General features: G+C 38.5%; 1 protein-coding gene across 1 annotated transcript in view; it reads left to right on the plus strand.

Annotated features, from left to right (window-relative positions):
* Positions 1-4,339: 4,339 nt before the first annotated feature.
* ARL5B (ADP ribosylation factor like GTPase 5B) overlaps positions 4,340-27,917 on the plus strand; it is a 30,504-nt gene continuing 6,926 nt past the window's right edge. The window contains exons 1-5 of the mRNA XM_044229313.1: positions 4,340-4,683; positions 20,047-20,107; positions 21,678-21,825; positions 25,446-25,529; positions 26,991-27,142. Of these exons, the coding sequence (XP_044085248.1) occupies positions 4,635-4,683; positions 20,047-20,107; positions 21,678-21,825; positions 25,446-25,529; positions 26,991-27,142 (494 nt within the window). The 5' untranslated portion in view covers positions 4,340-4,634. The remainder of the gene's footprint in view (positions 4,684-20,046; positions 20,108-21,677; positions 21,826-25,445; positions 25,530-26,990; positions 27,143-27,917) is intronic.

Here is a 27,917-nt window from a genome sequence, read left to right on the forward strand (position 1 = left end):
AGAGAGAAATCACAAGTAGATGGAGAGGCAGGCAGAGAGAGAGAGAGGAGGAAGCAGGCTCCCTGCTGAGCAGAGAGCCCGATGCGGGACTCGATCCCAGGACCCTGAGATCATGACCTGAGCCGAAGGCAGCGGCTTAACCCACTGAGCCACCCAGGCGCCCAGCCACCTGTCTTCTAAGTACCAACTCTTTTCACTATGCCATGCCTCTTCAGTAAGTTGATGGGATGCTTCCGTGGCAAAATCATTAAAAGTGATCATCAGGAAGATGTCACGGGGCCTCTGGATGGGTAGGCTGGTAAGCCTCTGACTCGTGGTTTCCACTCAGGTCCTCATCTCACCGTCCAGGTTGAGGTCTGCATTGGAGTCTCTCAGCCCAGTCTCCTTAAGACTCCCTTTCCCTCTCCCCCTGCTTCTCCCCCACTGTGTGCATGCTCTCTCCCACTCTACGATAAATAAATCTAAAACAACAACAACAACAAAAAGTGATTACGAAAATACCTAGATCAGGCATTTCCAAAAGAATTTTTTTTAAAGATTTTATTTATTTATTTGACAGACAGAGATCATAAGTAGGCAGAGAGGCAGGCAGAGAGAGAGGAAGGGAAGCAGGCTTGCAGCTGAGCAGAGAGCCCATTGCAGGGCTCGATTCCGGGACTCTGGGATCATGACATGAACGGAAGGCAGAGGCTTTAACCCACTGAACCACCCAGGCGCCCCTCCAGAGGAATTTTTGCAGCCTCAACATTTTGCCCATGGCACCAGTAATGGTTGGAATCTGTATTTAGGAGAAAAGGGAAAAGAAGGAACAAGTTGGACTACATTGTAAATTCCATGAGGATAGACTTTATCTCATCACTGCATACCCATTGCCTTAACATGTAATAGGCACTTAAATGTTAAATGACTAGGTGAACATATATATGGGTATTTATGTGAACTAGAGAAAGTGCTGATAAAGCATGTATATGCTGGAAATTAGTTCACTAATTAAGCACACATGAAGAGTGCTGAGCACAATTAGACTATTCTTGTCTAGACGCTATTGTAGTGACAGTTATGTTGAAGAGACCTCTCGGTGTTCCAGGGTTGGGATCAAGAAAAGTGTATTACAAATCTGAAGTTGGCATAGTGCAAACTGTCCAAACAAAGGAAGATTTCTATAGGAATACACCCATATAAGGGTCATTTAGGTTGTATTTTCTCAGTGGAGCTATATGGCCCCCAATGTGGTGGAGCAAAAAAATCTTAGATATAATCTTAAATCTCAGTTTATGGTGCTCCAAAGTTAACCTTATCAAAAAAAAATTCCAAAATATTTACTTTCATGAAGAAGGTATGAGAGGATTAGGGAAAAAAAGGTCTAGGAAAGATGGAAACCTTCGATCTCAGCTCATCTGGAGACTAAAGTCAAAGTGGAGATAATCTTAAATACATAGGAGAGTTGGTTTTAAAGAGTAAATTCAATTCCTAGTTGGCAGAACATGCTGTCCCTGGTTCCCTTGGTTCAAGCCATGCAGGCAATTTATCTTCGCTAACAGTAACAAATTGAATTCGATACCTGCTGTAGGCAATTCTTCTAAGTATTTTCAGAGGTTAATTGATAATTAGTTCCTTCTAAGAAATATAGTTTGTTGTTTTTAATTCCCTAGTTCAATGTTTCATTTTTCCTTGAAATTTTTAATTTGTTTTGCTCTAAATACATTACACTTTTATCTTTTTTCTTAAAATTTGTTGAATTGGCATTCCATTTTAATTAAAGGAAGTTATTTCCAGTTAACACTTAAGAAAATAAGTTATAATCCTAACACTAGTATTATATTCCTTTTTTATGACTTTTTTCTTATTTCACAAATTCAAAATATATTTATATTCAAGTAGTAACATTTCATAGAACTGTGTTTCCTTCTTTGGATCTTTTGAAATTAGTTTTAAAAAAATTAAAGGGATGTTTTCAAGGAAAAAAAATGAATAGAAGTGTTTTAAGTGCTATATTTAAAAAGTATATTACTCAAAATTCTCTAATTTGATTAAATTCTTAACAAGTGTTCCCACTATATATAATACAAATGTACAATATGAACTAAGTGTATCTTTTCAAAAAATAATTATGGTATATTAGTGTGATTTCTGTTCAGATGATTCACAGCTATATTTTGTTAATTATTTTTTAGTTGTGACTAGTTTTCTTTCCTTCCAGTCACTAAAAATTTCAAATTCCTAAATGTACAAATAATATTTTCTAATGTGAAAAAATATTTTAAAAATATTACAACAGTCCTGTTGTCAGGTAAATTGTAGAAGAGACAATAAAAATTAGAACAGTTCTTCACCATAAAAGTTTCAAATATTTGGGGGCACCTGGCTGGCTCAGTTGGCAGAGCATACAATTCTTGATCTCGGGGTTGTTAAAGGCCCATATTGGGTGTAGAGATTTACTTTTTAAAAAAAAAGATGTTTCAGACACTCTTGAAAGAGTAGAATCAATAGGAATATTAAATGTCCTGCTCAAATATATTCATTCCACTTAACTAAAAGTGAAACAATGGGGCACCTTGGTGGCTCAGTCATTAGACATCTGCCTTCGACTCAAGCCCATTGGGCTCTAAGCTCCTCAGGAAGCCTGCTTCTCCCTCTCCCCCTCCCCCTGCTTGTGTTTCCTCTCTTGGTGTGTCTCTTGCTGTCAAATAAGAAAATAAAATATTGAAAAAACTAAAAGTGAAAAAATACTTCAAATTTACATTCTAAAGTATCATTAGACATCATAAAAATATTTAAGAAATATGTAATTTTTTGGCTTCAAAGCTCTGCGGAAAAAAACTGCTTTATTTCAGAAACTGTTTATTGGAAATCTGAAACCCAGAAAAAAATAGAATGTGGTTTATATATATGTCTAACAATTGAAGAAGCTAAGTTACAGAATGTAAAGTTTTTTATATAAATAAATAATCAAGCTAGGACTAGAAATGTCCCTTCGAGCCTCTGCTTACCCAAGCACAAAATCATCTATATTTGAGCCAATTCGTGGTTCTGAAAGATAAACTAATTTATGTAGTCTCAGCACATACCTTTTCCTCCTTGTGGGAGGTTATAACTTGTCTTTAATGTCAGAAAATTGGAGCACATTATCCCATATATGTCCTAAAGGTCTTTGAATCATCACCCTGGGAGGACTTCATAAGTCATACACTTCTCTTTGTAAAGGTAATAAAAGAGTCTAGCATATTAAAAGGCCGCTCTTGCCTGGGTTAAAATCTACCACTTGAACAAAGTCCATAGCTTTTCAATTAAGTTCTCTCCTTAACTGTGAATTAGGCTTCATCCCAGGCTGTGAAGCTTTTAAAATTTGTTGGTGCTTCAAACTTAACCTTATCAAAAAACATGGAACCTAACCTGGAAAAGAATTGTGTAATAGCGTTGTACCATGACAGATGGTAGCCACACCTGCGGTGAGCACGGCATGATAGGGATGTTGACTCACTACGTTGTACACCTGAAACCAATGTAACATTGTGTCAACTATCCTCAAATAAAATTAAAAGTTAAATTATAAAGCGGAATGGACACAGGTAGGGGATTAGCTGTTTGATTTAAAAGGTTAGCTGAGTGAGTAATAATCAATTACAGCTGCAGCCAGTTCCTTCAAGGAATATTAGATACATATTTTCTTAATTGCCTAGTTCGACTTTTTCCCTTGAAATTTCAGTTTCTTTGCTCTAGGTAGAGCATGTTTTCCCCTCTATTTTGTTGAACTGAAGAGATTACTGGGATCCCATTTCAGTTAAAGGAAGTTATTTTATTTCGTGTTATTTGGGCTCCATGAAAACTCGAACGCATGGCCAAACTTGGAGGCTTTCAGTTAATCACATAACTGAACTCCGTGGCTACCGGCATTCCATGGCTCGTCCCCCATTAATTCTATTTCGAATCACCGCGGAACCCCAAGCCTGCCTGCCTGCCCAGGGGTGACAGTTGAAGGAGAAACACCCCTTACTTCCCTGCGGTAACAGGGCAGCAAACGGCGGCTATTCGGTGGGAGGAATTGCAGTTGCCCCTAGGTTTTGAGGGGACAGGGGCGCACCTGCCCAAAAACAGGGACTCAAGAACCGGAACGTGGCAAACGTTTGCAAACAGTGACCGGTACAAGCGCTCATGGAGGGAAACTCCCCGACTCCCACGCCCCGAAACCGCCCACTCAGCGGAGCAGTCTGGAACCCGCCCACCGGAAGTGAAGCCGGAGGAAACGCCACGTCGAAAGCGTGGGTTAACGTAAGCGTGCCGACGTCAGGTCCCGTCCTTCCGGCGATGGGTGGTCGGGACTCGGGAGGGGAGGCGGAGCGGAGGCGGGGCTTGGGGGTGGTTGAAGCTCTGGTGGGTTGGTGGGTTCAGACCGAAAGGACTACGGGTCGGCGTTTGGCTCAGTGGGCTCGAAACAAAGGACTATCCGGTAGGGACTCGGCGCGGTGCCTTCTGACCGGTAGCTGAGCGGCCCATCGAGGTTTCTCGGCCAACCAGTACCCTCACCGCGCGGTCTCAGTAGGCTTCTCCTCGGTTCCCTACAGCCAGCGCCGTGGTGGGGGGCCCCGCACAGCGGCACCTGCTGCTGAGGGACCCCGCGGCCCGCCCAGGTGCTCATGATGGGGCTGATCTTCGCGAAACTGTGGAGCCTCTTCTGTAACCAAGGTGAGAAGGATGGAGCTGCGCAACGGCCCGACTCCAAGGAGGAGAGTCCGGTCGCCTTAGGGGACAGCCAGAGGCAGGGCTGTCGGTGGACGCAAATGTTCTGAGACGCAGAGAAGTGGTTTTTCTCGAGGGGGCGGGTAGCAACTCGGTCATTTAGGCTGGGAGAAGGTGCAGGAGAGACTGGATGTGTGGGAGAAATGCGGAGTGAAAAGAGGAGGCATTCGGGAGCCCAGAGTCCGAACTGAGAATTTTTGGATTTTAGAGAAGCAGAGCGGAAAGCACCTAATGATACCTGGAAGCATTTCGAAGGTCTTTTCGATCTCTAATTAAGCATCCTGTGGCTTTCCCCCACGATAAGTCAGCCCAGAAACCTATCAACTTTTATTATTATTATTATTTTTAGTAGTGCTGCTTTTTTCCCTACACTGTTCTTTAAGCCATTGCGCCTTCACGTTCTGATTTCTCCTGCTTCCTCGGACTCGGGAATGAGCTGTTCTGTGAGATGCACGGGTTTCCGGAAATCTGCATCCTAACCCTTTTATTCCTTGCCTAGGTATTATAATGAGAATTAAATGCTTTGGGTTCTGTATAGGAGATTGCGTGTCCGTAATGAGTCTAGAACAGGTTACGAGACATTTTAGAAGTTGGAAGTCCAAAGGGCCAAGAAGTTGTAAAACCTGTTCTGAGTCAGAGAATGAGATGTCATGTCTTCTGAAGAGAGAAAATACACAGACAAAAAAGGGTCTGGCAATAAAGTTTTAGAACTTCTTTGAACAGAATGCTTTCTTAGTAATTGGATCTACTTTTAAAATACAGTTTCGTTTTTCGTTTAACACCCTACATAATAAAAACAAGTGTTTTGTAATGACAGCAATTGTTACTGCCAATGTGTTTTTTGTTTTTGCTTTTGTTTTTTGCGGGATTTGAGAAGTGAAGAAAATGAAAAGGCTTTAGTTCATTTGTTCCATAGGTCAGAGCACAAAAATCGTCTTTTCCAAACTTATAAACGCAGGTATATGTATATACATATACAAATATGCGTATATATGCAATTATATGTATATATACAGTTACCACATGTATCATGCTTAACGTGATTTCAGAGTTTAACTTCTTAAATATATCTATATATTTAATACATGCTTTTTCAGTTTATATTTTCTAGTCCTCATTACATGAATTCACTAGTATATGTAAAGGAGTATTTTAACATGTTAAAAAGTATAAAGATCAACACAGTTATTATCTGCTTATCTTTTCCCATAGTTTAAGAATCAAAACATTACCAAAGTCTGTTTCTCCTTGTGTTACCCATCCAATTCCTCTTTCTCTCGTTTTATTACTGTTGTTTTATTTTCTTGTACTTCTTTTTTTTTTTCTGTTTATTATTATTATTAATATTACTGAGCCTTCCTTAAATCAGACTAGAAGGGAACAGAGGATGTAGGAAATGAAGAAAACATTCATGGGCTGCTTAAAGCCCCATAATTGTTCAGGCCTTCTAAATCCCCATTACTATTTAGAATTTTTCTTTTCCTTTAACTTTCCTGTTGAAAATTTAGACCTAGTGGTTATGCTCTCCTTTTATCCTTGTTCATTCGTGCAGCTAACATTTAATCAAAGTCCATCACTAGTCTTCAGTTAGGCTTGGAGATACAAAGATGAAAAACAAACAGAAAAGATAACATAGTTACTCAAAAAGTACTCAGAGATCAGCAAATGAGACCTATGGGGAGATATGCACTGTGGTAACTTTTTTAACAGGTATGTACAGAAGTGTGTTGATGATTACCAAGAAGCAAGTGATTAGTTTTTCTCACGTGATTCTTGGAAGACTTTACCGAAAAAGGTATACTTACACTTGTACTCTGCTGTAAGTGGGAGTTTTCTGGGCATGCTAAGCAGACTGAGTAGAAGGGGCATATTATTCTAGGTTGAAGGACTCCTAATATGCAAATGGGAGAGGAATCAAATACTTGGGTACATTGGAGGAAGCTGAGGATAGTTTAGCTTGGGCTGTATCTTAGTTGGCCTGTGGGGGAGTTAGAGGTGTTGAGGTTGGAGAGGTAGCTAGTGCCTGGAACCGGATCACAGAGGGCCTTGTGTGTCAGCCGACTAAGACATTCAACTGTACAGAGCCGTTGAAGAGATTGCTCATTGTATGTTATTTTTTAAGCTGGGGAATAATGCCATCAGACTGATACTTCAGTCCTGTATTTTTTCTTTTCTATATCAACAAAATTAACTGATATTCTCAGCATTTTCCATTTTCACACTGTAATGAAACTAATCCAGAGATACTCAAATCACTCAGTCTTGTTTGCATATTAGAATAATAAGCCCATGGCCCTATCTCGGACCAATTAGAAATGAATGGGGCAGGGTGGCCTGGGCGTCACTGCCTAGATGATTCAGATTTGGAGTCAGAGTTGAGTCTCCATATTGCTTTACTCTTTCTCCTTATCTGTTTTTCACTATTTGCCTCCCATCTTTTTTTCCTGTAACCTTTTACAGCGCAAAGCGTGTTCTTATAAATTTGATACCTTTCTGAGAATAAGTATGCTAAAGTGTGGCTGTCTAAGTAAAACTATGACAAAGTACACAACCTGAGCAATTTTGTATTACTTAATTATAAGCTAGAAGACATTGCTTGGATGCAGTTATCAATGAAGGAAATAATTTCCAATCTGATTATCTTTTTTTTTTAAAAGATTTTATTTATTTATTTGACACACACAGAGAAATCACAAGTAGGCAGAGAGGCAGGTAGAGAGAGAAGGGGAAGCAGACTCTCTGCTCAACAGAGAGCCCAACACGGGACGCGATCCCAAGACCCTGAGATCATGACCTGAGCCGAAGGCAGAGGCTTAACCTCCTGAGCCACCCAGGCTCCTGAGCCACCCAATCTGATTATCTTTACAAATTTATGAACATCTCTGTTACAGGACATACTTCCATATTTTTTAATTGTATGCATATGTGGAAATTTTAAACATTATCATTTGTCTTTTATTGAGATATAATTGACATACAACATACTTGTTTCAGGTGTACTAATCATTTGTCTTAGGGTTAGAAGAGAAATTAGTACTTTTATGCCCTTTTCATCCCAAAATACAGTGTTTTGCTTAAACATAGTCTTTTCGTTATTGTGACCGTAAAATTTAGTTACTCCTGTGCCAGAGTGTGCCAGAATTATGTTCCCCCTTTTCCTACAATTTTTCCCCCTAGAGTAAATAATTACAACATCTCATTGCCTTAGTTTTCTTTGTGTGTTTGATTAAGTCATTTCATTCTGTCCCAATACTCTGTACAAAGTTTCCCCACATCACACTGAATCAGATGTCTTATTCCTTCTCCTGACCCCCTCAGTATTTGCTTCTGTTCTGAACTGAGCTTGCTTCCCTCTGCCTGCTCCACAGCTGTGCCAGACTTGTCTGTGCAGTCATGCCAGGAGTTTCCTTTGCTTTTCTGTTTTATTAGAACATACGTCTTTCTTGCTTCACTACTTTTTGTTTGGTTTTTGGGTCTTTTTTTTTTTTTTTTAAGATTTTATATATTTATTTGACAGACAGATCACAAGGAGGCAGAGAGGCAGGCAGAGAGGAAGGGAAGCAGGCTCCCCGCTGAGCAGAGAGCTAGGTGCGGGGCTCAATCCCAGGGCCCTGAGATTGTGACCTGAATTGAAGGCAGATGCTTTAACCCACTGAGTCACCCAGGTGCCCTGTTTTTTTGAAGCACATTCTACCAAAATTTCCTGCAAAGATGTCCAAAACAGTAAATTTTTTTTTTCAATTCCAAATGCCTGAAAATGTGTGGGTCTCACTTTGCTTTTGATTTATAATTGGGCTGAATATAAAATTCTGAGTTGGAAAACATTTCTTTCAGCAGGCGTTTGAAGGTATTGTCATGGTCCTCTAGCTTCCAGTGTTGTTAAGAAGACCAGTATCATTCTTATTCTGAGTTTTTCTCTTTTTTAGTAGATTTTAGAATTTTTCATTTATTCCTGGGGTTTTTAAATATGCGAGGTGTGTGCCTTGTAATGTGTCTTTTTTTGGTTCATTTTGCTAAACCTTCTGGACCTTTTCAACAGAAAGTTGGATGTTTTTTGGTTCTAAGAATTTTTTTTTTTAAAGATTTTATTTATTTATTTGACAGAGAGAAATCACAAGTAGATGGAGAGGCAGGCAGAGAGAGAGAGAGAGAGGGAAGCAGGCTCCCTGCTGAGCAGAGAGCCCGATGCGGGGCTCAATCCCAGGACCCTGAGATCATGACCTGAGCCGAAGGCAGCGGCTTAACCCACTGAGCCACCCAGGCGCCCCGGTTCTAAGAATTTTTTTAATTAAATTTCGCTTAAGGTGTTTTCCTCTACTTTATCTGAAATCTTATCTGTTGTATTGTGCTGCTTGATTATCTAGCATTTTTCCATTTTACTGTCTTTTTTTCTCAGTACTTTCTGGGGTATTTCCTTTGTCTTTTAATCTTCTTATTGAATATTTTGATTCCACTATCATATTTATGCCACAGTTTGTTTATTAATTTGCATCATGATGAATTGTAATATGTGAATACTCTCAAGTATGTGAATACTCTTTGTAAACATGTTTTTATTTCTCTTAGATGAGTGTCTAGAAGTGCAATTTTTAGATCATAGACTGAATATGTGATTAGTTTAATAAGAAATTATTAGATTGTTTTCCAAAGCGTTACACCGTTCTCATACTCTCACCAGCAGTGTTGGAGACACCACTTTTTTTTTTTTTTTTTTTTTTTTAGTTTTTTTTTTTATTTTGTTTTGTTTTTTTAACCTTTACCTTATAGAGAGCGCAGATGCACACTCACAATTGGGGAGGGGTGTGGAGTACGGACAGAGGGAGAGAAACAGACCCTCCTCTGAGTGTGGAACCCAACACTGGGCTCAGTCCCATGACCAATAAGATCATGACCTGAGCCAAACCAAGAGCCAGTGGCTTAACCGACTGAGTCACCCAGGCACGCCTTAGACTTGTGCTTTAACATCCTTACCTACAGATGTCGCCGTCTTTTTAATTTTAGTTTATTCAGTTAGATGAGTAGCAGTATCTCATTTTGGTTTTAATTTGCATTTTTCTGATGATTTTTGGATGATAAGCACTTTTTCACATGCTGGCTGGCCATTTGTATTTCTTTTGCAGAATGTTCAAATTCTTTTCCTGTTAAATTATTCTTTTATCTATAAAATTATATATATAATTATTTATATCTTTTGGATTTGAGTCTTTTGTCAGATACGTATTTTGTGAATATTTTCCTCCAGTCTGTGCTTCCTTATTCATTTTTTTTTTAAAGATTTTATTTATTTGACAGACAGATCACAGGCAGAGAAGCAGGCAGAGAGAGAGGAGGAGACAGGCTCCCTGCTGAGCACAGAGCCTGATGCGGGGCTCAATCTCAAGACCCTGGGATCATGACCTGAGCTGAAGGCAGAGGCTTTAACCCACTGAGCCACCCAGGTGCCCCCCTTATTCATTTTCTTAATGCGGTTTTTGCTGAATGGAAATTTTAAATTTTGGTGAAGTTCTGGTTTTTCAACTTTTTTTTAACAGTTATTGCTTTTTGTGTCCTATTCCTTTCACCTACAAGCTTTGGCTTTTATGCTTCGGTCTGTGAGCCATCTCAGATTATTTTGCAGTTATGATGTGAGTCAGGGGTTGGGATTCATTATTTATTTGTTTATTTTTACATGGACATCTACTTGTTCTAGTAATTTACTGAAGACTTTCCTTTCCCAAGGGATCGCCCTAGAGCCCTTGTTGAAATACTGAGTCTCATCTCTGGACCTTTCTCTTGCATTGTTCTGTATGTCCATCCCAATACCATACTACACTATCTTGATTATTGTACTACTTCCTGATAAATTTTGAAGTCTAATAGTGTCTGTTAGACTATTGGACTAACAGTCAAACATGTCTGTTGATCATTTCAAAAATTTTCGTTTTGTCTGTTTTCTGCTTTTTATTTTACTAATTCCCTGCTGTTTATGTCTTTCCATCTAGTTACTTTGGGCTTACTTTACATCCCCCTCTCCCGTCTTCTCAAGGGTGGGCTGTTCTCAAGGGTGGGGTGCGTGTCATTGTTTTTGTCTCTTATTCCTTTCACATGGAATAAAGCTGAAAAGCGTCCCTCCTAAGAATTGTGTTAGCTTCATTCTACAAATTTTAATTTGTTGTATGTCATTCATTCAGTTTGAAATATTTTAATTTTTTTGTGATTTTTTTTTTTTTACCTATGGGTTACTTTTAAGTGTTTAGTTTTCTATTTTTCTAGCTAGCTTACTATTCATTCCTAATTTAATTCCATTGTGGTCAGAAATATACTTTAAGATTTTCATCTTTTGGTCCGATTTTTTTTAAGGTTCTTATTTATTTATTTGACACAGAGAGACACAGAGAGACACAGTGAGAGAGGGAACACAAACAGGGGAGTGGGAGAGGGAGAAGCAGGCTTCCTGCTGAGCAGGGAGCCTGATACAGGGCTCAATCCCAGGACCCTGGGATCATGACCTGAGCTGAAGGCAGACTGAGCCACCCAGGCGCGCTGGTCAGATTTATTGAGGCTTTTTTATAGTCTATCCAAATGGTCCGTTTGGTGCACGTTCCTTTTGTGCTTGACAAAAATGTGTTATCTGCAATTATGTGTAGTACCCTAACTCTGTAGGTTAAGGTTATGCCACTCTGTTAGTGGTGTTCAGATAATCTGTATCTTAATGTATATCCCTGCTAGAGAGCATACAGTGTGATCTTGTGTTTGTTTGTTTGTTAGTTAAATTTTATTTATTTATTTGACAGAGAGAGATCACAAGTAGGCAGAGAGGCAGGCAGGGTGAGAGGGGAGAAGCAGGCTCCCTGCTGAGCAGAGAGTCCAATGTGGGGCTCAATCCCAGGACCCTGAGATCATGACCTGGCCCAAGGCAGAAGCTTATCCCACCGAGCCACCCAGGCACCCCTGATCTTGTGTTTCTTAATCTGGTATGAAATTCTCCTTTAACTGTAATGTTTAGTCAAATTTATTGGTGCAGTTCAATTTATGATACAGTCAGATATCAAGGTATGCTATTTTATTATTTCCTTTTTGCCCCATCTGCATTTTTGTTTAATTGTTTTCTGTTCCTCCTTTCCCACTTTGCTTTGGGTTGTTTTTTATTTGTTTTCTTAAAATTCCATTTTATTTTATTTACTGGCTACTTTAATGATCCTTTTTCCATTATTTTTATGGTCCTTGGAGATTGCAACATACGCTGTTACCTTTCCTCAGTCTACTTAAGAGTTAGTAATGTAACACTTGTAAAGTGGAAGAACCTTGAAACTGTGTAGTATACCCTCCCCTCCCTTAGTCTGTTACAACCATGCAGGTTATATGCCGTAAGAATTGTATCTACAGGGACACCTGGGTGACTCCCGTGGTTAAGTGTCTGCCTTCAGCTCAGGTCCTGGGATTGAGCCCGGAATTGGCCTCCTTGCCCATCGGGGAGCCTGCTTCTCCTCTGCCTGCAGCCCCCCTGCTTGTGCGCGCACACAGGTTCTCTCTCTCTTTCTCTCTCTGACAAATAAGTATTTAAAAAATTGTATCTATATTGGTTATAAACTGTACAATATAGTTATATTTTTGCTACAAAGAATCACATGTTCCTGAATAAATATAAAGGGTAGAATTTTCTCTTATATTTACTTACATTACTATTTTTGATGTTTTGAGTTTCCATCTAGTATAATTTCCCATGAAGCCAAAGAATTTCAGCGTTTTTGTAGTGTAGCCCTGTTGGTGATGAATTTTCTTAGTTTTCTTTTATCTGGAAGTGTCTTTATTTTGCCTTCATTCTTGAAGTATATTTTTCCTGAATATAGACTCTTTCCCTCTTTAGTGCTTTAAAGTTGTCATTCCATTGACTTCAGACGTCCCATTTTTTTTCCTTGTGAAAAGTCAACCAAAGTTCGTAGTTTACTTCCCCTTATATAGCCTGACATTTTTCTCTTACTGCCTTCAAGATTTTCCCTTTATCTTCAGTTTTCAGCTGACTGACCGTGATCTAACCTAGCTTTGCTTTTTTTTTTTTTAATTTATCCTGTTCGGAGTTTGCTGAGTTTCTTATATTTGCAAGTTTTGTATGTTTTTGCAGTCACCCAGTTCACTTGTATTTCTCAAGTACAATTTTTCCTCGAATTGTCCAGTATAACCCGTTCTATAGAGTCAGTTTAGTGAGGACTACCATTAAAAGAAGGAATGAGGGGCACCTGGGTGGCTCAGTGAGTTAAAGCCTCTGCCTTCGGCTCATGTCATGATCCCAAGGTCCTGGGATCCAACCCGGGTTCTGCTCAGCAGCGAGCCTGCTTCCCTTCCCCTCTCTCTGCCTGCCTCTCTGTCTACTTGTGATCCCTTCTTTCAAATAAATAAATAAACTCTTAAAAAAAAAAAGAAAAGAAGGAATGAACATTCTAAATTTGAAACTATTACAGTGTATCTCCGTTAGTAAAGGTATCATTGTGTGAAACTTCGGTTTCAGTTGTGTGTGTCCTGGGTCATAATGCAAAATATATTTATATTGTATATATATAACCTTGGTTATGGTACAAGTTTGAAAACCATGCATTGTCTCTGCCCCTTAACATTTGTTTCCCATTGTAACCTTCCCCTGGGCAACATTCGAATTCTCTAGAGAACTGTGTTGAGTTAAATCAGTTTCAGTATTTCCTGTTGAAGCCTTTTATCATTCTTTTGTTCAATGAGTGTGGTGGGTGCGGGGGTGGTCTTTGGTCTTCACTTCACTCTGGACTGGGACCTTAGAGTAGTCTACCTACTTAGACTCTTTAATCTTCTTTTTTTAAATCTGTATTTTTTCCCTTATCTACCAGAAAAGTGTTTTTGTTCTACCCAATAAGCTGTTCTTATTTGTTATTGTTAGATACTAAGACCTCATTTTGTCATAAAGATAGGGAGGCATCACACTGGGAGACCATTAGCCAAACTTCCAACATGTTATTTAACTTAAGACTCCATTTCCTCCTCAGTAAAATGAAGAATACCACCCCTTTCTCATGGCATGATTGTGAGCACTAACTTTCACAGTGCACTTAAATTACTCAGATTGAAATTCTGTAATGTTCTTTTTTACCCTTGACATTTATCTCCTTCCCTGAGAGCTGGATTCTAAATCTCAGTTTTCCTTGAGAATATTAAAATCTGATACTTCCATATCTGTTGCTTTGTACTAATAGTGCCGTAATTGCTTATTAGTGCTTAATAGTGCTGTAAGTGCTTATTTCCATACCCACCTGTAAGATTTTTGAGGGTAGAGAGAGCTTGCCTTGTTTGTCTTAATCACAAATGTTAAAGTCAGGCATAAAATGAACTCAATAAATATTGAATTGTTGAATCCTCAGATTTACATAGCTGCTCTTAGCAAAATTTAGGTATCTAGGAATTGGGAACTGGGGTGGGAGTGGGAGGAGATTGAAGAATTTTGAAGGGGAGTTAATACATTAAAACAAAAAAGGCAGGAAAATAAATGCAGGTTCTTATCAGTGTTTAGTAGGACAAATTACTTAACTTAATAGGACCTTAATTTCCTAATCTGTAACATAAACAAGAAAACAACCAGGTCAGTAGTTAGGACCTTAATTTTCTAATCTATAATATAACATGACAGATTCTGACAGATTGTGACATCATATCTTCCAGCTTTTTAATACCTACCCCTTGGAAGAATTCAAACTCATTTTCTATATACACAAAAATCCCAAATTTGACAAAGGGCATTTTTGTTAAGTTATGAAGTTGTTTACATACTCTTGTTCATATAAGGCTCTCCTCTTTTATCTAGAAGGTAACGATCCCTATTTGATGCTGTATTTGGGCTTTCTTATATTTTAAAATTAAAAGTTGATCATTTTATCACATCTTAACAATATCCAGTTTTAACATGATAAATGTTAACACAGTTTTCCACTTTATTGGCTCTATAGATATGTAGTGCTTTTCTAATATTTTTCTTCTCTTGTGTTTATCAATTTGAATTATTTGGTATTCTGTATAAAAACTACGTTTTTTTTTAAATTTGGGAATGGGAAAAGGGTTTTCTTTGATTTTTCTTCCACTTATTTTTTTAAAGTTCCTTTTACTATCTTTTTTCTTTTATTTTTTTATTTAGTACAGATTTTATTTATTTATTTGACAGGCAGCGATCACAGTTAGGCAGAGAGGCAGGCAGAGAGAGAGAGAGAGAGAGAGAGAAGGAAGCAGGCTTCCCGCTTAGCAGAGAGCCGGATGCGGGCTTAATCCTAGGACCCTGGGACCATGACCTGAGCCGAAGGCCGAGGCTTTAACCCACTGAGCCACCCAGGCGCCCCATCTTTTTAGCCATCTTTTACCTGTGCTTGTTCTCATGCAAGTGCTCTTAGTAATTTTCTTTTGAAGCCTCATTCTGTATAGGCTTTATGTCTTTATGCCCTTCTTACAAAATAGTATGATCCAACTTTTTTTTTTTTTTAATTCTAAAGATTTTATTATTTGTCAGAGTGGGAGAGACCACAAGTAGGGGCAGCAGCAGGCCAAGGGGGAGGGAGAAGCAGGCTCCCCGCCAAACAGGGAGCCTAATGTGGAGCTTTATCCTGGGACCCTGAGATCATGACCTGAGGTGGAGGCAGATGCTTAACTGACTGAGCCACCCAGGCGCCCCAGAACCAACTTTTAAGGTCATCCAAGAGAGCAAACACCATAGCCAAGAGTGCAGAGAAACTTTTGTGTAAACACTTGGTCAAAATTAAACAAAAGCTCTGCAGTTGGGCCTTCATTTAGTATAAATAAACATGCTTTGTGTTGACTCTGGAGATGCAGCGATTAGTGACATTGGAAGTGCTCGTCTCCCAGACCTGTGTTGTGTGAAGAGGTGGGGCTTGGTTCCTGGAAGAGATTTCTGGTGAAGTGTGATGGCAAGGGGACTGTCTCATGGTGTGCAGGCACATTTTACAAAAATTCAGATTCAGAGTGCCTGTCTGGCTCAGTCGGTGGAGTGTTTGACTCTTATTTGATCTCGGGGTTATGAGTTCAAGCCCCAGGTTGGGTGTAGAGATTACTGAAAAATAAAATAAAATACTTAAACGAACGAACAAACACATTTGGATTCAGTGTAACTCTGCTACTTATGGTAGTGTCTTAACCCAAACTTTACTTGGCTATCCGTGAAAGTTTTGAGTTGTATACACTCTATCCCCAACATAAACATTTCTGGCCCCAAACATGGGCAGCTTCTACTCTGTCCCCAAACTGATTTTAATAATGCTACTGAAAAAAAAAACAATAAAGAAGATAAACTTATATAAGTACATCTGCAAAATTCATTCCAACCAAAGAATTTTGTATCCCTGTTCATAGTTTTGCCTATTTAAGGTTCCATAAGAATGGACTGTGTCTCAGCCTATCAACTAAACATTTCATTTTCATGGAGAGTAATTGGAGGAGTTAGAAGAATCTACAGCTTATGTGTGCGTGTTGAGGACCGGTTGAAGTTGTAAAAGTACAGTTGTATAGTTTTCCCCTCACACCTTGAGACATTTCAGTGGGTCTGTAAGTAAAAGTGATGTTAAATGGCTAGTACTCATCTGACTGGTAGCAATTCAAAAATCTGACCGTAAGGATCATTATTTCTTACCTTAACCAAGACTGAATTGAACTGTGATCATATATTTTGAATGGTTCTTTTTAACCTATTAGGTAAACAAATAATAAAAATTATTACTTGGAGATATAAATAGTACAAATTTACAAGCGTCTCCATACATCTGCTTTCATTAACTATGACAGGTGAAGGAAACTGTTTTATCCTGCCTATAGGAAATCACTAATGTAGTTCAGTTGATATTTTTCCTTTTCAGTACATAATATTTGTATGTGACCTGTTGATTCTACCCAGTCAAAAAGACAGCGACACAGAACAAGCACCTTAAGTCATGTTTTTAACATCAACCAATAATTTACACCACCACATGATTTGTACTTTATTAATCAAGACACCACTGGTTGTCATTTAAAGCAACACATTAATTTCCTTTTCTGCTTACAACAAGCATGTGTCATTGTCCCTTGTTTTTCTCATTGTCCCTTGAATAGGTAAAAAACTCTATTAACTAGCATTTGGGAACTAAAGTCTTTCGGTCATTGGCGTACTCCAGTCGCAGCTAAGGACAATGGAGGCATTGGAAGGAAGACGGAGGAATTACAGTTATGCCACAGAATACAAACAGCTCTTATTTTGTGCTTGGCTTCTTAGTAAATGCCCTTTGAACTTGATTTCCCTCTTACAGTGCAGATAATGTATAAGAGATTTTTTTTTTTTAATTCAAGGAAAAGATTTAAAATAAATCCTGTTGCTTGATGCTTTTCAAAAGCATTTAGCTTTTTTCTGTTGGTGTTTTGTTATAGAGACTCAGGTTGATGCTAATATCAGAAGATGGACCTCGGTTTAACTGAAGGATTGATGTTAATACCTTCATTGCAAGAGTTGAAATTGTGTGTTTTGTCTTTTTTTTTTTTTTCCAAGATTTTATTTATTTATTGGAGAGAGAGAGAAAGAGAGAAAGCTTGAGAGGGGAGAGATCAGAGGGAGAAGCAGACTCCCCGTCGAGAGGGAGCCTGATACGGGGCTTGATCCTGGGACTCCAGGATCATGACCTGAGCTGAAAGCAGTTGCTTAACCAACTGAGCCACTCAGATGCCCGTGTGTTTTGTCTTAATTGCTAGAATTCCCTGTCACTGAGGGGAGAAAGAGAATCTGAAAAAGACCTTAAGTTAATCATGCAGTTGAAACTGTAACAAAACTCATACTCTATCCCCCCTTCAAAGCTTGTCACCTCTGACTTAGTTCACATTGGGCACCAGTCTTTCAAAATGATGAACTGTGTATGAGTTTTGCCATCATATGTCTTAAATATTGTGATCATCATCAGAATAGAAAATGTGAAGCAGGGAGCAGGACCCTCTGAAAATGGCCCTGGGTGTTGGTTCACTTCAGTTGCCTCAGCAGTGGACCAGCCACCTGATACTGCTTCTGTTCCCCGCTCCCGGCAGAGGTATCTGCCCCTCAGTGTAGCCTCCTTCCCCACTGGTGGCTTCCTTCCTACTCCTGCAGGGACCCCGTGGGTTCCAGATGCCAGGCAGGTGGTTTCCAGCTGTCACCAAAATTTAGAATGCTTGTTCTTCCACGAACAAGAGGGTTCTCATTCTTGTACCAGAAGGGAGAAAGATAGGGCGACACTTAAAGACGGGCTGTGTTAGAAAATAGGGGTTATGAACCAAAAGAGTCAAAAAAGGAGAATGCTAGTGAGTTACAATAAGCAAACAGGTTTTGTTCTGTTTTGTTTTTTTTGTAGAGCAGTTTCTGCCATAGTGGGAAAAAGCCCTTCCAGAGAACCGTGGCATTTGTCCTGCAGTATTATACGCAGTACTGAGAGTGTTCAGGTCCTCGGAAGGCACAAACATGGTTTGTCACCTAAGAACTTGTCCGTGAATTATGGCCCCTCTTTTTGACTGATACAGTCAAAGTAACACTTTAGAATAGGAATACCAGATGATACTTGATAAAATGTATAATCAAAATTTTGACATTCATCACAGGTTAACAAGAAGAGCAAGGTTGTGATCGGAAATTTGTCAGATCATTGGCTAAAAATAAATCAATTGTGTTGTGGTTCGGAGGTTCACTAGTAGTTTTTTAAGCATTCTGCCCTGGGGACGAGAGGTATCTTCTGTAAAGGTTAACATCTAGAAAAGATGATTCTAGAGTGTTTTCTCACAACTGTGTTCAAAGGAGATTTCAGAATATGGACCATTTAACAGAATAATTAGGTGGGCTTAAAATCTGTGAGACAAGTGACTGTTCTGTGCATGGCACCAGAAAGAAGACGGAAGTTTTTGTTGCATGGAGAGCAGAGATCGTACCTGCTCAAAAGAGTTGTAACATCCAGGGCCACCACCTGCCTTTGACTCAGGTCATGATCCCAGGGGGGGAATGTGCTTCTCCCTCTGCTTCTTCCCCTCCCTACCATTGTGCTCTCGCTTGCACACGCTCTCTTCTCTTCCTCTCTAAATAAATAAATAAATAAATAAATAAAATCTTAAAAAAATAAAAAAGAAAAGAAAACAAGTTGGGGGCGCCTGGGTGGCTCAGTGGGTTAAGCCTCTGCCTTTGGCTCGGGTCATGATCCCAGACTCCTGGGATCAAGCCCCGCATCGGGCTCTCTGCTCAGCAGGGAGCCTGCTTCCTCCTCTCTCTCTGTGATATCTGTATGTCAAATAAATAAATTTTTTTAAAAATCTTTAAAAAAAAAAAAAAGTTGTGGGATGCCTAGGTGGCTCAGTCGGTTAAGTGTCTGCCTTTGGCTCAGGTTATGATCTCAGGGTTCTGGAATCGAGCCCCAGGGGGCAGCTCCCTGTGGAGAGCCTGCTTCTCCCTCTTCCTCTGCCTGCTGCTCCTCCTGCTTGTGCTGTCTCTGTGAAATAAATAAAATCTTCAAAAAAATTTTTGTAAAATCCAGATTAAACAATCATTGTGGACTAAGTAAATGCTTATTTATCTGTTGATTAAAGGAAGGAATAAGAAACTGAGAGAGTATATTGTGTGTCTTGTTAGTGACAGGGAAACCTTTTCAATTTTATGTTTTAAATTGGATTTCTTCATGAAAGGAAGAGAGAAATCTTGGTTATATATAGGTGGGAGAATTCCCAGGTGTAAAAACAACTTGATAAAAAGCTGATTTGATTAGCAGGGTTGACAAGCAGATGCGTAAAACAATTTTTTAAAGATTTTATTTAGTTGAGGGGGAGGAGGGCACAGAGGAGCAGAGGGAAAGGAACAAGCAGATTCCCCAATGAGTGCAGAGCCCAATGCAGGGCCGGATCTCAGGACCCTGAGATGGGGAACTGAGCCAAAATCAAGAGTCTGGTGATTAACCCACTAAGCCACCCATGTGCCCCAAAACAATTTTCTTTTAAACTTACATTTTAAGTCATAATGCCTTGTCAGGACTAGAATTTGTGTTTTTCCTCCCAAACAGTAGTGTTTGAGAACCTGTGAGCAGGTTCTCTTGTACTTCTCTCCTACCCATAGCTCAGTCTCTTACAAGACAACCAGGTGGAGGACATCATCCCAGACTGCCTCCCTTAACGCAGGTGACCTTGACACCATGAAGTTCTCTTCACTCTGTATTTTAAGAATCCACTACTAAGTATCCAGTGAATGATTCTCATTAGAAAGCTAACTAATAATCATTTTGAAAGCATGTAATTGTAGTATGCAGTAGTGTTAAATGCTTATGGTTTGTTTTCTTTTTGTAGAACACAAAGTAATTATAGTGGGACTGGATAATGCAGGGAAAACCACCATTCTTTACCAATTGTAAGTATAGTTATTTACTTAAACAGTTTTCATTATTTTAGTTATTAGAACTAGTTTTATGTAATTAATGAGGTGCCATTGTAATAAAACAGAAGAGCTCCAGCATAAGGTTTTGTATTTTACCAAACATAAAATGTGTTTAAAAAGTGAATAAAAACTGCTGTGTGTTTTCTAGAGCCTTCACAAACACTTGTCTTATTCTGGCCTTGAAAGAAAGAATGTTAAACTAAAGTGAATAAAGTACATATAATAGTGCTGGAGTGAAGTAGTAAAGTGTGTTTCACTTAATTCTTCCTGCACTGCGGTTCATGTGAAGAGAAGGAAGCTTATTGCTCCTCTCCGGATTGATAGCTCTGAAGTGTTGCATGTTAGCCAGGCTTGTCAAATCCAAAGAAATGAAGATCACCCCGGAAATTACTGCTTTTCTAGCTTGCAGCAGGGAAAGGCTTGAGACTTCCAGAGAAATACATTAATACTTGCGCGGAGTTTTAACATCCCATCAATCTGCTTGTCCGAGTAGCTCCCGTTACCGTTCCAGTGTTCATGGAACAACCTACATTAAGCAGTGGAAATGGATCTGTGTCCCAAGCATTTTAACAAGTAGTTATTAGATAACAGTGCACCGTTGTCGGGTTCTTCTCTCTTTCCACCTCACGCTAAGTGTGTCAGCTGACAACTCTCCAGAAATACTTCACTTACGCAATGCCTGATGTAGTTTTCAGCAAGTTTGCTAAAAAGCTCCTAACTTGTGGCTTGTTGTTTTAGAGACGAATAACTACTTGTTTTCCTTTAAAATACTCATTGGCCATTATGTATTTTAATGTGATTTCGCCTTTAACATCAGATACAAACATCTCAGAAACCTGTCAGTTGTTGAAATAATTTTCCACATAACTTCAAAAATACACATAAAACCCAAGAGACAGTGCAATTATAGGCTTCTTCCAGCACAGTACTGACTTATAGGCAAGTATGTATTTGTTGAACGAACTAATTCTCTTAGCCAAGAATTATGATACTATATGTGGGTATGAGCATTGGTGTTCTAAACGTATTTATAGTTATTCTAATTAAAGTTTTCATTTGTCTATAGCCTTATCTTTTTAAAGCTGTAGTTTAGGTGGACAGGCCTGAGTCTCAATTTTCTCACCTAAACAATCTTCACAATTACACATAGCATAGCCTACTGGTCAGTGGTTGCTACTTTGCAAATATTGATGTCACAGTCACCAGGAAACTTGCTCCTTCAGGAAGAGGCACTAGGCACTGCTCTGATAACAGGGCATGGTGGTATTGGAATTTTGGCCACAGAAATACAAATTCACACCATGGTGTTCCTTTCTCCCCAAACAAGGCTTTAATTTATTCCAGTAAAAGGAAAAAAAGGTCATCTTCAGGAGTTGTTCTTTGTCTAGATACTTGTTTGCACAAATGTGCTCTAAGGTTTTGATGTTAATGATTACCATCATTGGTGCAATTGAGGAAGGGTGATTGATTCTCAAAATAGAGATAAAACTTCCTTCAGATTCTCAAGATTTACCAAAGATTTTTTTATGCTGTCTTTCAACAGCTTAATGAATGAAGTGGTTCATACATCCCCAACCATAGGAAGCAACGTTGAAGAAATAGTTGTGAAGAACACTCATTTTCTCATGTGGGATATTGGTGGTCAGGAGTCCCTGCGTTCATCCTGGAACACGTATTACTCAAACACAGAGGTATCTAAGTTGTCTTCTGAATATGAATACAAAGAACCCAAGAGTCAGCACAGAAAAGAGATAGGCTGTACATGATGGCGTATTGACGCCATCTTATTGCTTCTTATTGCTTCTTATTGCTTCTTATTGCTTCTCAATAAGATCGTGTTCTGTAAGGAATGTGAGGTTTTCAATTAGAAGAGAAAAGGCCAGTAGAAAGAGTAACTCTCACTGTTGGTTGTGGGTTTGCTGTATGGCGTCTGTGAGTTCCTCTGCACAGCAATACTGTGACATCGCTGCTGTTGAAGAAAGCAAGGACAGGGATCAATCAGATAATCTCAAGATCTCACAGCTTGATGAGGCTCTGGTTAGGGGAGGAATAAACTATTTTAAGCATAATTTAACACAGGATTTCCAAAACTCAAATCTTTGGTGAGATTATATTTTAGTTTTAAAAAATGAATTTATAGTCCCTCCCTCCCCCAAATTCTCTGTCAGTTATTTCATTATTTGACTACTTCAGACCCCACCTGGGAAACAGTCTGGACTAGCTTCTATTTCTGTTTTTATTTCTTGTTGGAGGCAGATTTTTTTTTTAAGCCAATGCAGTGCTATTGAGAGATTTATCTTTGAGTACACTAATGTACAGTTGTATCCATAATTTCTCTTTACAAACAGGTACATTTAACCAATTTTTTTTTCCCTAAAATGAAGCCTATTAAAAATTGAGTGGGTGTTTTGAAGGGGATGTGCTGAGGAGGTGGGAAATGTAAGGAAGTTTTGTTGAATGATTCTTTTTTAACATAAATCCTGAGATGATATTGCAATTACATGAGTATTTGTGTGGATATATTCCAGTGCAGTTTGTGATTGTCAGAACCAAATAGCATATCCTAGATTTTTAGCAGTGGTGGCAGCACTTAATTCTTTTTATTTGCAGGGGAAGATAGGATGGTTAGCAAATATGGTTATAGATTAACTTAATATACACTTCTTTTTCTTTCAGTTTTTTTCAGTGTTCCAAGATTCATTGTTTATGTACCACACCCAGTGTTCCATGCAATATGTGCCCTCCTTAATACCCACCACCAGGCTCACCTCTCCCCCTACTCCCTCCAAAACCCTCAGTTTGTTTCTCAGAGTCCACAGTCTCTCATGGTTTGTCTCCCTCTCCAACTTAGCCCAATTCACTTTTCCTTTCCTTCTCCTAATGTCCTCTGTGTTATTCCTTATGTGCCACAAGTAATTGAAACCATATGATAATTGACTCTCCGCTTGACTTACTTCACTCAGCATAATCTCCCCCAGTCCCGTCCTTGTTGATACAAAAGTTGGGTATTCATGCTTTCTAATGACTGCGTAATATTACCTTGTATATATAGACTATATCTTCTTTATCCATTCATTTGTTGAAGGGCATCTTGGCTCTTTTCACAGTTTGGCAGTTGTGGCCATTGCTGCTATGAACATTGGGGTAATATGGCCCTTCTTTTCACTACATCTGTATCTTTGGGGTAAATACCCAGGAGTGCAATTGCAAGGTTGTAGGGTAGCTCTATTTTTAATTTTTTGAGGAATCTCCACACTGTTTTCCAAAGTGGCTACACCAACTTGCATTCCCACCAACAGTGTAAGAGGGTTCCCCTTTCTCCACATCCTCTCCAACACACGTTGTTTCCTATACTGTTAATTTTGGCCATTCTAACTGCATAAGGTGGTATCTAAATATGGTTTTGATTTGAATCTCCCTGATGGCTAGTGATGATGAACATTTTTTCATGTGTCTGCTAGCCGTTTTTATGTCTTCTTTGGAGAAGTGTCTGTTCATGGAACATTATTTTATGACAGAAATATGTATTAAGGGACAAAACATGAGCTTAATACATACTTCTATCATAAAATAACATTCTGAAACGAAAACACGTTGGAAAGTAAGAGATAAACAATCTCTTATGATGATTGCAGTTGCCCTTGGAAAATGTGGGGTTAGGGACACTGACCCACTTGCACAATCCAAAATCCGTGTATGACCTGACTCCCCAAAAACTTGACTGATGGCCTGCGTTGACCAGAAGCCTTACCAATAATATAGAGTGGATTAACACATATTTTGTATGTTGTACAGACTATATACTGTATTCTGACAATAAAGTAAGCTAGAGAAAAGAATGTTATTAAGAAAATCATAAGAGAAAAGGCATGCTAAAAAAGTCTCATTGAAGGGGATCTGTTCAGTCAGCCCCATGCTGTTGACCTGTGTTTAAGCGGCAGCGCTCAGTGTGTGTGACTGCAGGTGTGACTGCAGGTGTGACTGCAGGTGTGAGAAGGAGAGCCGCAGCTCTCGTGAGTAAGTTAGAGTTGGTGGTCCAGAAAGAAATATGTTATTAATGACACCACTTGTATGGAATGTTTCTTTAGTAAACTCTTTCTGTCAGTATTGCAAAATGGGTACACAAAGACCCTCTGGCCTTTCCCACAGCACGCCAGCGTAGCGCCTAGCAGTTGCGATCTTAGATGCCAGGTGGGCATCCTGTCTGTGTGGTGTTGCCCTGCTGGCTTTGTTCACCCTCGTCACCTTCTTAAATTCCTTACCTTCAGACCTCCAAAAGCTGAAGGTCTCCCTCATAATGCAAAGAGTTCAGCTGTTGGCAGATTCCTGACAACTTCTGTCATTAGTGTTACTTCCCCGTATTCTGTCCCTGCTCGTTTTGCCACGGTTTTTACATTTCTTCCTTCTAGTCTCTTCCCTTTTATCCCCTGTGAAGCCCTTCACATTGTATATGCGGATCACTCTCCTTGGCTCTTTCTGAACAATCTGGTGTCACCCTCCCTCTCTCTGTTGATTCTGCGTCATTCCTCTGTTACAACCTTAGCTCTGCTTAATCTTTTAACTTCTTAACTTTTTCTTCTGAGATGTTCAATTAGGGGCCCTTGGCACTATATCTTCTTATTTTTCTTACCAAAGATCCTTTTACTTCTAATGTGTAAGACCCACCTTTCTTCATCCGCACCGTTACCAGCCTCTTTCTCCAGTGCGCTGTGCTTGCCCCTCTTTAGTTTCAGCTCCACCCCCTCTAACATATTAACCCCTAAATAGGTATGTTTCTATTTAGCACTTTTTTCTGGGGCTCTTATTATTGATCTTGTGTTAAAACGTCTTGTTTATCGGTTGTTTTTTTTGTGTGTAAATTTGCTTCTCTTTTTCTTTAAAACTTGTGTGCTCTTTTCTAGTGGGCAGGAGACTGTCTGAAACATAAATAATTACTGATTGCCAAATGAGCAGTCATTGAGTATTTTCAAGTTTTAGTAAAAGTTATTTAAATTACCGTGACTTTCCCTTTGCAATTTATTTTTTGTTACCTGCATTTACAAATAAATCTTTGTGTTACAGGGTTTGATGTTTTAAGAGATCCCCTTTTCAAAATAAATTAAGGATATAGCTTTTATCTGTTGAAATTATGAGTTATTTTCTTATTAACATTTGGGTTTTACAGTAGAATATAAACTCCTTATGATGAAAAAGCAGTAGACCATTTTATGGTAATGATGATGTCTTGTGAAGAAAGTATTCTCACTGAGAGTAGTTTTGCATAAAACTTCAAAGTTTCATTCAATTTTCTTTCTTTTTGGTTGTCTTCTAGTTCATCATTCTTGTTGTTGATAGCATTGACAGGGAGCGACTAGCCATTACAAAAGAAGAACTATACAGAATGTTGGCTCATGAGGTAAATTTTGAAAGCAAACATAAACCATGGAGTAAGGTATCTTGTATACTGGTTGTGCTTTTTTACAAAGATTATGGGCTTTGCTGTTGGTTATTTCATCATTAGCAGAATTTTATATTTTGATGAAAGTCTTAAAGTCAAAAAGTTTCATAGTTTCATTACATTTTCAAACTTGGAAAAGCTCAATACATTAATTTGTAGACTGTTACTGTTACTGACAAGATTTTTCAAAGTTTAAACCACTTATTAATGCCTTAAAGAGCCTGATAAATTAAAGCAAGAAAGACAAAAATTCAAGTGTTTTTTTTCCCAAGAGTTTATGACTGAAAAGCCTTTAATGAATAGTCTGAGTTCACTTAATTCTATTTCAGATACACAAAAGACTTAGAAAATAAAACACATTTGTCCATCAGCCATTCAGTGTTAAGATATGAAATATCTTATGTGACCCACCAATCTCGTTTTCTTCCTTTCTGTCAAAGAATTCTGAGAGAATTACATTATCTTAAAAGTAGTGATTATCAATCCCATGTATATTTTTATACTTTCCCTACATTTTTATTTGTCAATTGTACAAAATATTACATTTCATTGTTCATAAAATCTTACATAATGATCAAGATTATTTTTTTCCCCATAACTTAGTTTGGGGTTTTTTGGGACAATATTGTGATTATCCATGTCCGTACATAGAGCTTTATTTAGTTCATTCTTTCTGACAACTCTGTAGAGTCCTAGTGTATGATTAAACCACAATTGATCGATCTTCTTCTCCCTTTTTTTTTTTTTTTTTTTTGGTCTGTTCTTCTATTAATGAACATTTAGGTTATTTCTACATTTTGATAGTTTGAACAGTTCTACAATGAACATTAATGAAATACAGTTAGTCTGTTCCAATATTAGTAAGATAAGTATTACCCAGCTCTTACCTTCAGTCCTCCTCTTTAAATTTGGAGAAATTCTGTAGTATTTGGTAACATATTACCATATTTGCCCATTAGAGTATCATTGCTCATAGAGTTTTAACTCAGTGTTTAAGATGCATGTTTATTTTACTTTTGGCCCAACAATATAAAATAACTTTTGATTATCTAGCTTATAATTAATAAGCCTATCTTTGTCAGAGTCAATCATTAAATTACTGTTATTTGAGGAAATTTATTTTCATTTCAGTACAACTTTTATTTATTTATTTCTTAGTTTTTATTTTTTAAGTAAGCTTTAGGCCCACTGTGGGGCTTAAACTCACAATCCCAAGATCAAGAGCTGTGTGGTCTACCGACTGAGCCAGCCAGGTGCCTATCAATAAAATTTTAAAATTTAAATATTACTGCCTAATCATTTTAAAGTAGAAGGATTTCATTTTAACTGTCCAGTTAGGTATATCTGACCTTCCTGATGCATTAGTTTAATTTGAATTGTGGTCTTTCATGTATTAGAAATATTTCATATTGATTGCAGGATTTACGGAAGGCTGCAGTCCTTATCTTTGCAAATAAACAAGATATGAAAGGGTGCATGACAGCAGCTGAAATCTCTAAATACCTCACCCTTAGTTCAATTAAGGATCATCCGTGGCACATTCAGTCCTGCTGTGCTTTAACGGGAGAAGGGTAAGTGCTAAACAGTATGAGGGGAGCTATGACTTCTTTCAAATTTCTGTCAACTTTTCTTCTTTGATCCTATTCCCTTTTTTATTCTTAAAGATCGCTTTCATATTGTATTTCAATTATTTAAGGTAGAAATAATTTTAGTCCATTACTGTTGTTAAGTTACACTTTAGCAGAGTTACTGACACAATTTTTGTAATTTTTAATATAAACAAAGTATTTTAGCAAAAAAGTCAATAACAAATGTCTGGAAGAAGTTGTCACAATCCAGATTTTTAGTTGCTGTTTCGTTTCTTGCATAAGCATTACAGTTAACCTGAATTAAAGAGGAAGCTTCAAAGCAATTTCAGATTTTCTGTAAAGCCTTAATAAAGCATGAGCTCTCAGCTTTCCATAAGAGTACATCTCCTTTCTAATCAGGAATCCTTTCAGGGGGCATACTTCGAGAGAGGAAACATTTGAGATAACTGCTTCCTATAGCTTATTCTTTTTTCCTGAGAACTTGAATTTGGATGGAGTAGGCTAAAGAGAACCCAGCGTGTTACACGTGACTTACCTAGTTGATTTCCAGGAGCTTATTTGTCCTTTGATCAACCTGACCTTCTTTGTTATGCTCCTATTGGAAATAGCTTGTAATAAAATAGCTCCACGTAGACTTTTTGACCTAGCCTAAGACTGGGCCATAAGCATTCCATTCTTTAGAATTTAGGTGCATAGGGGAGAGTTTCTGTAGTGGTTTCAGTTTTAATCTTAAAATTCGGGGGAGAGGAGTATTTGC

The sequence above is a fragment of the Neovison vison genome, chromosome 12, assembly GCF_020171115.1.
Source record: "Neovison vison isolate M4711 chromosome 12, ASM_NN_V1, whole genome shotgun sequence".
NCBI classification, from domain to species: Eukaryota; Metazoa; Chordata; class Mammalia; order Carnivora; family Mustelidae; genus Neogale; species Neogale vison.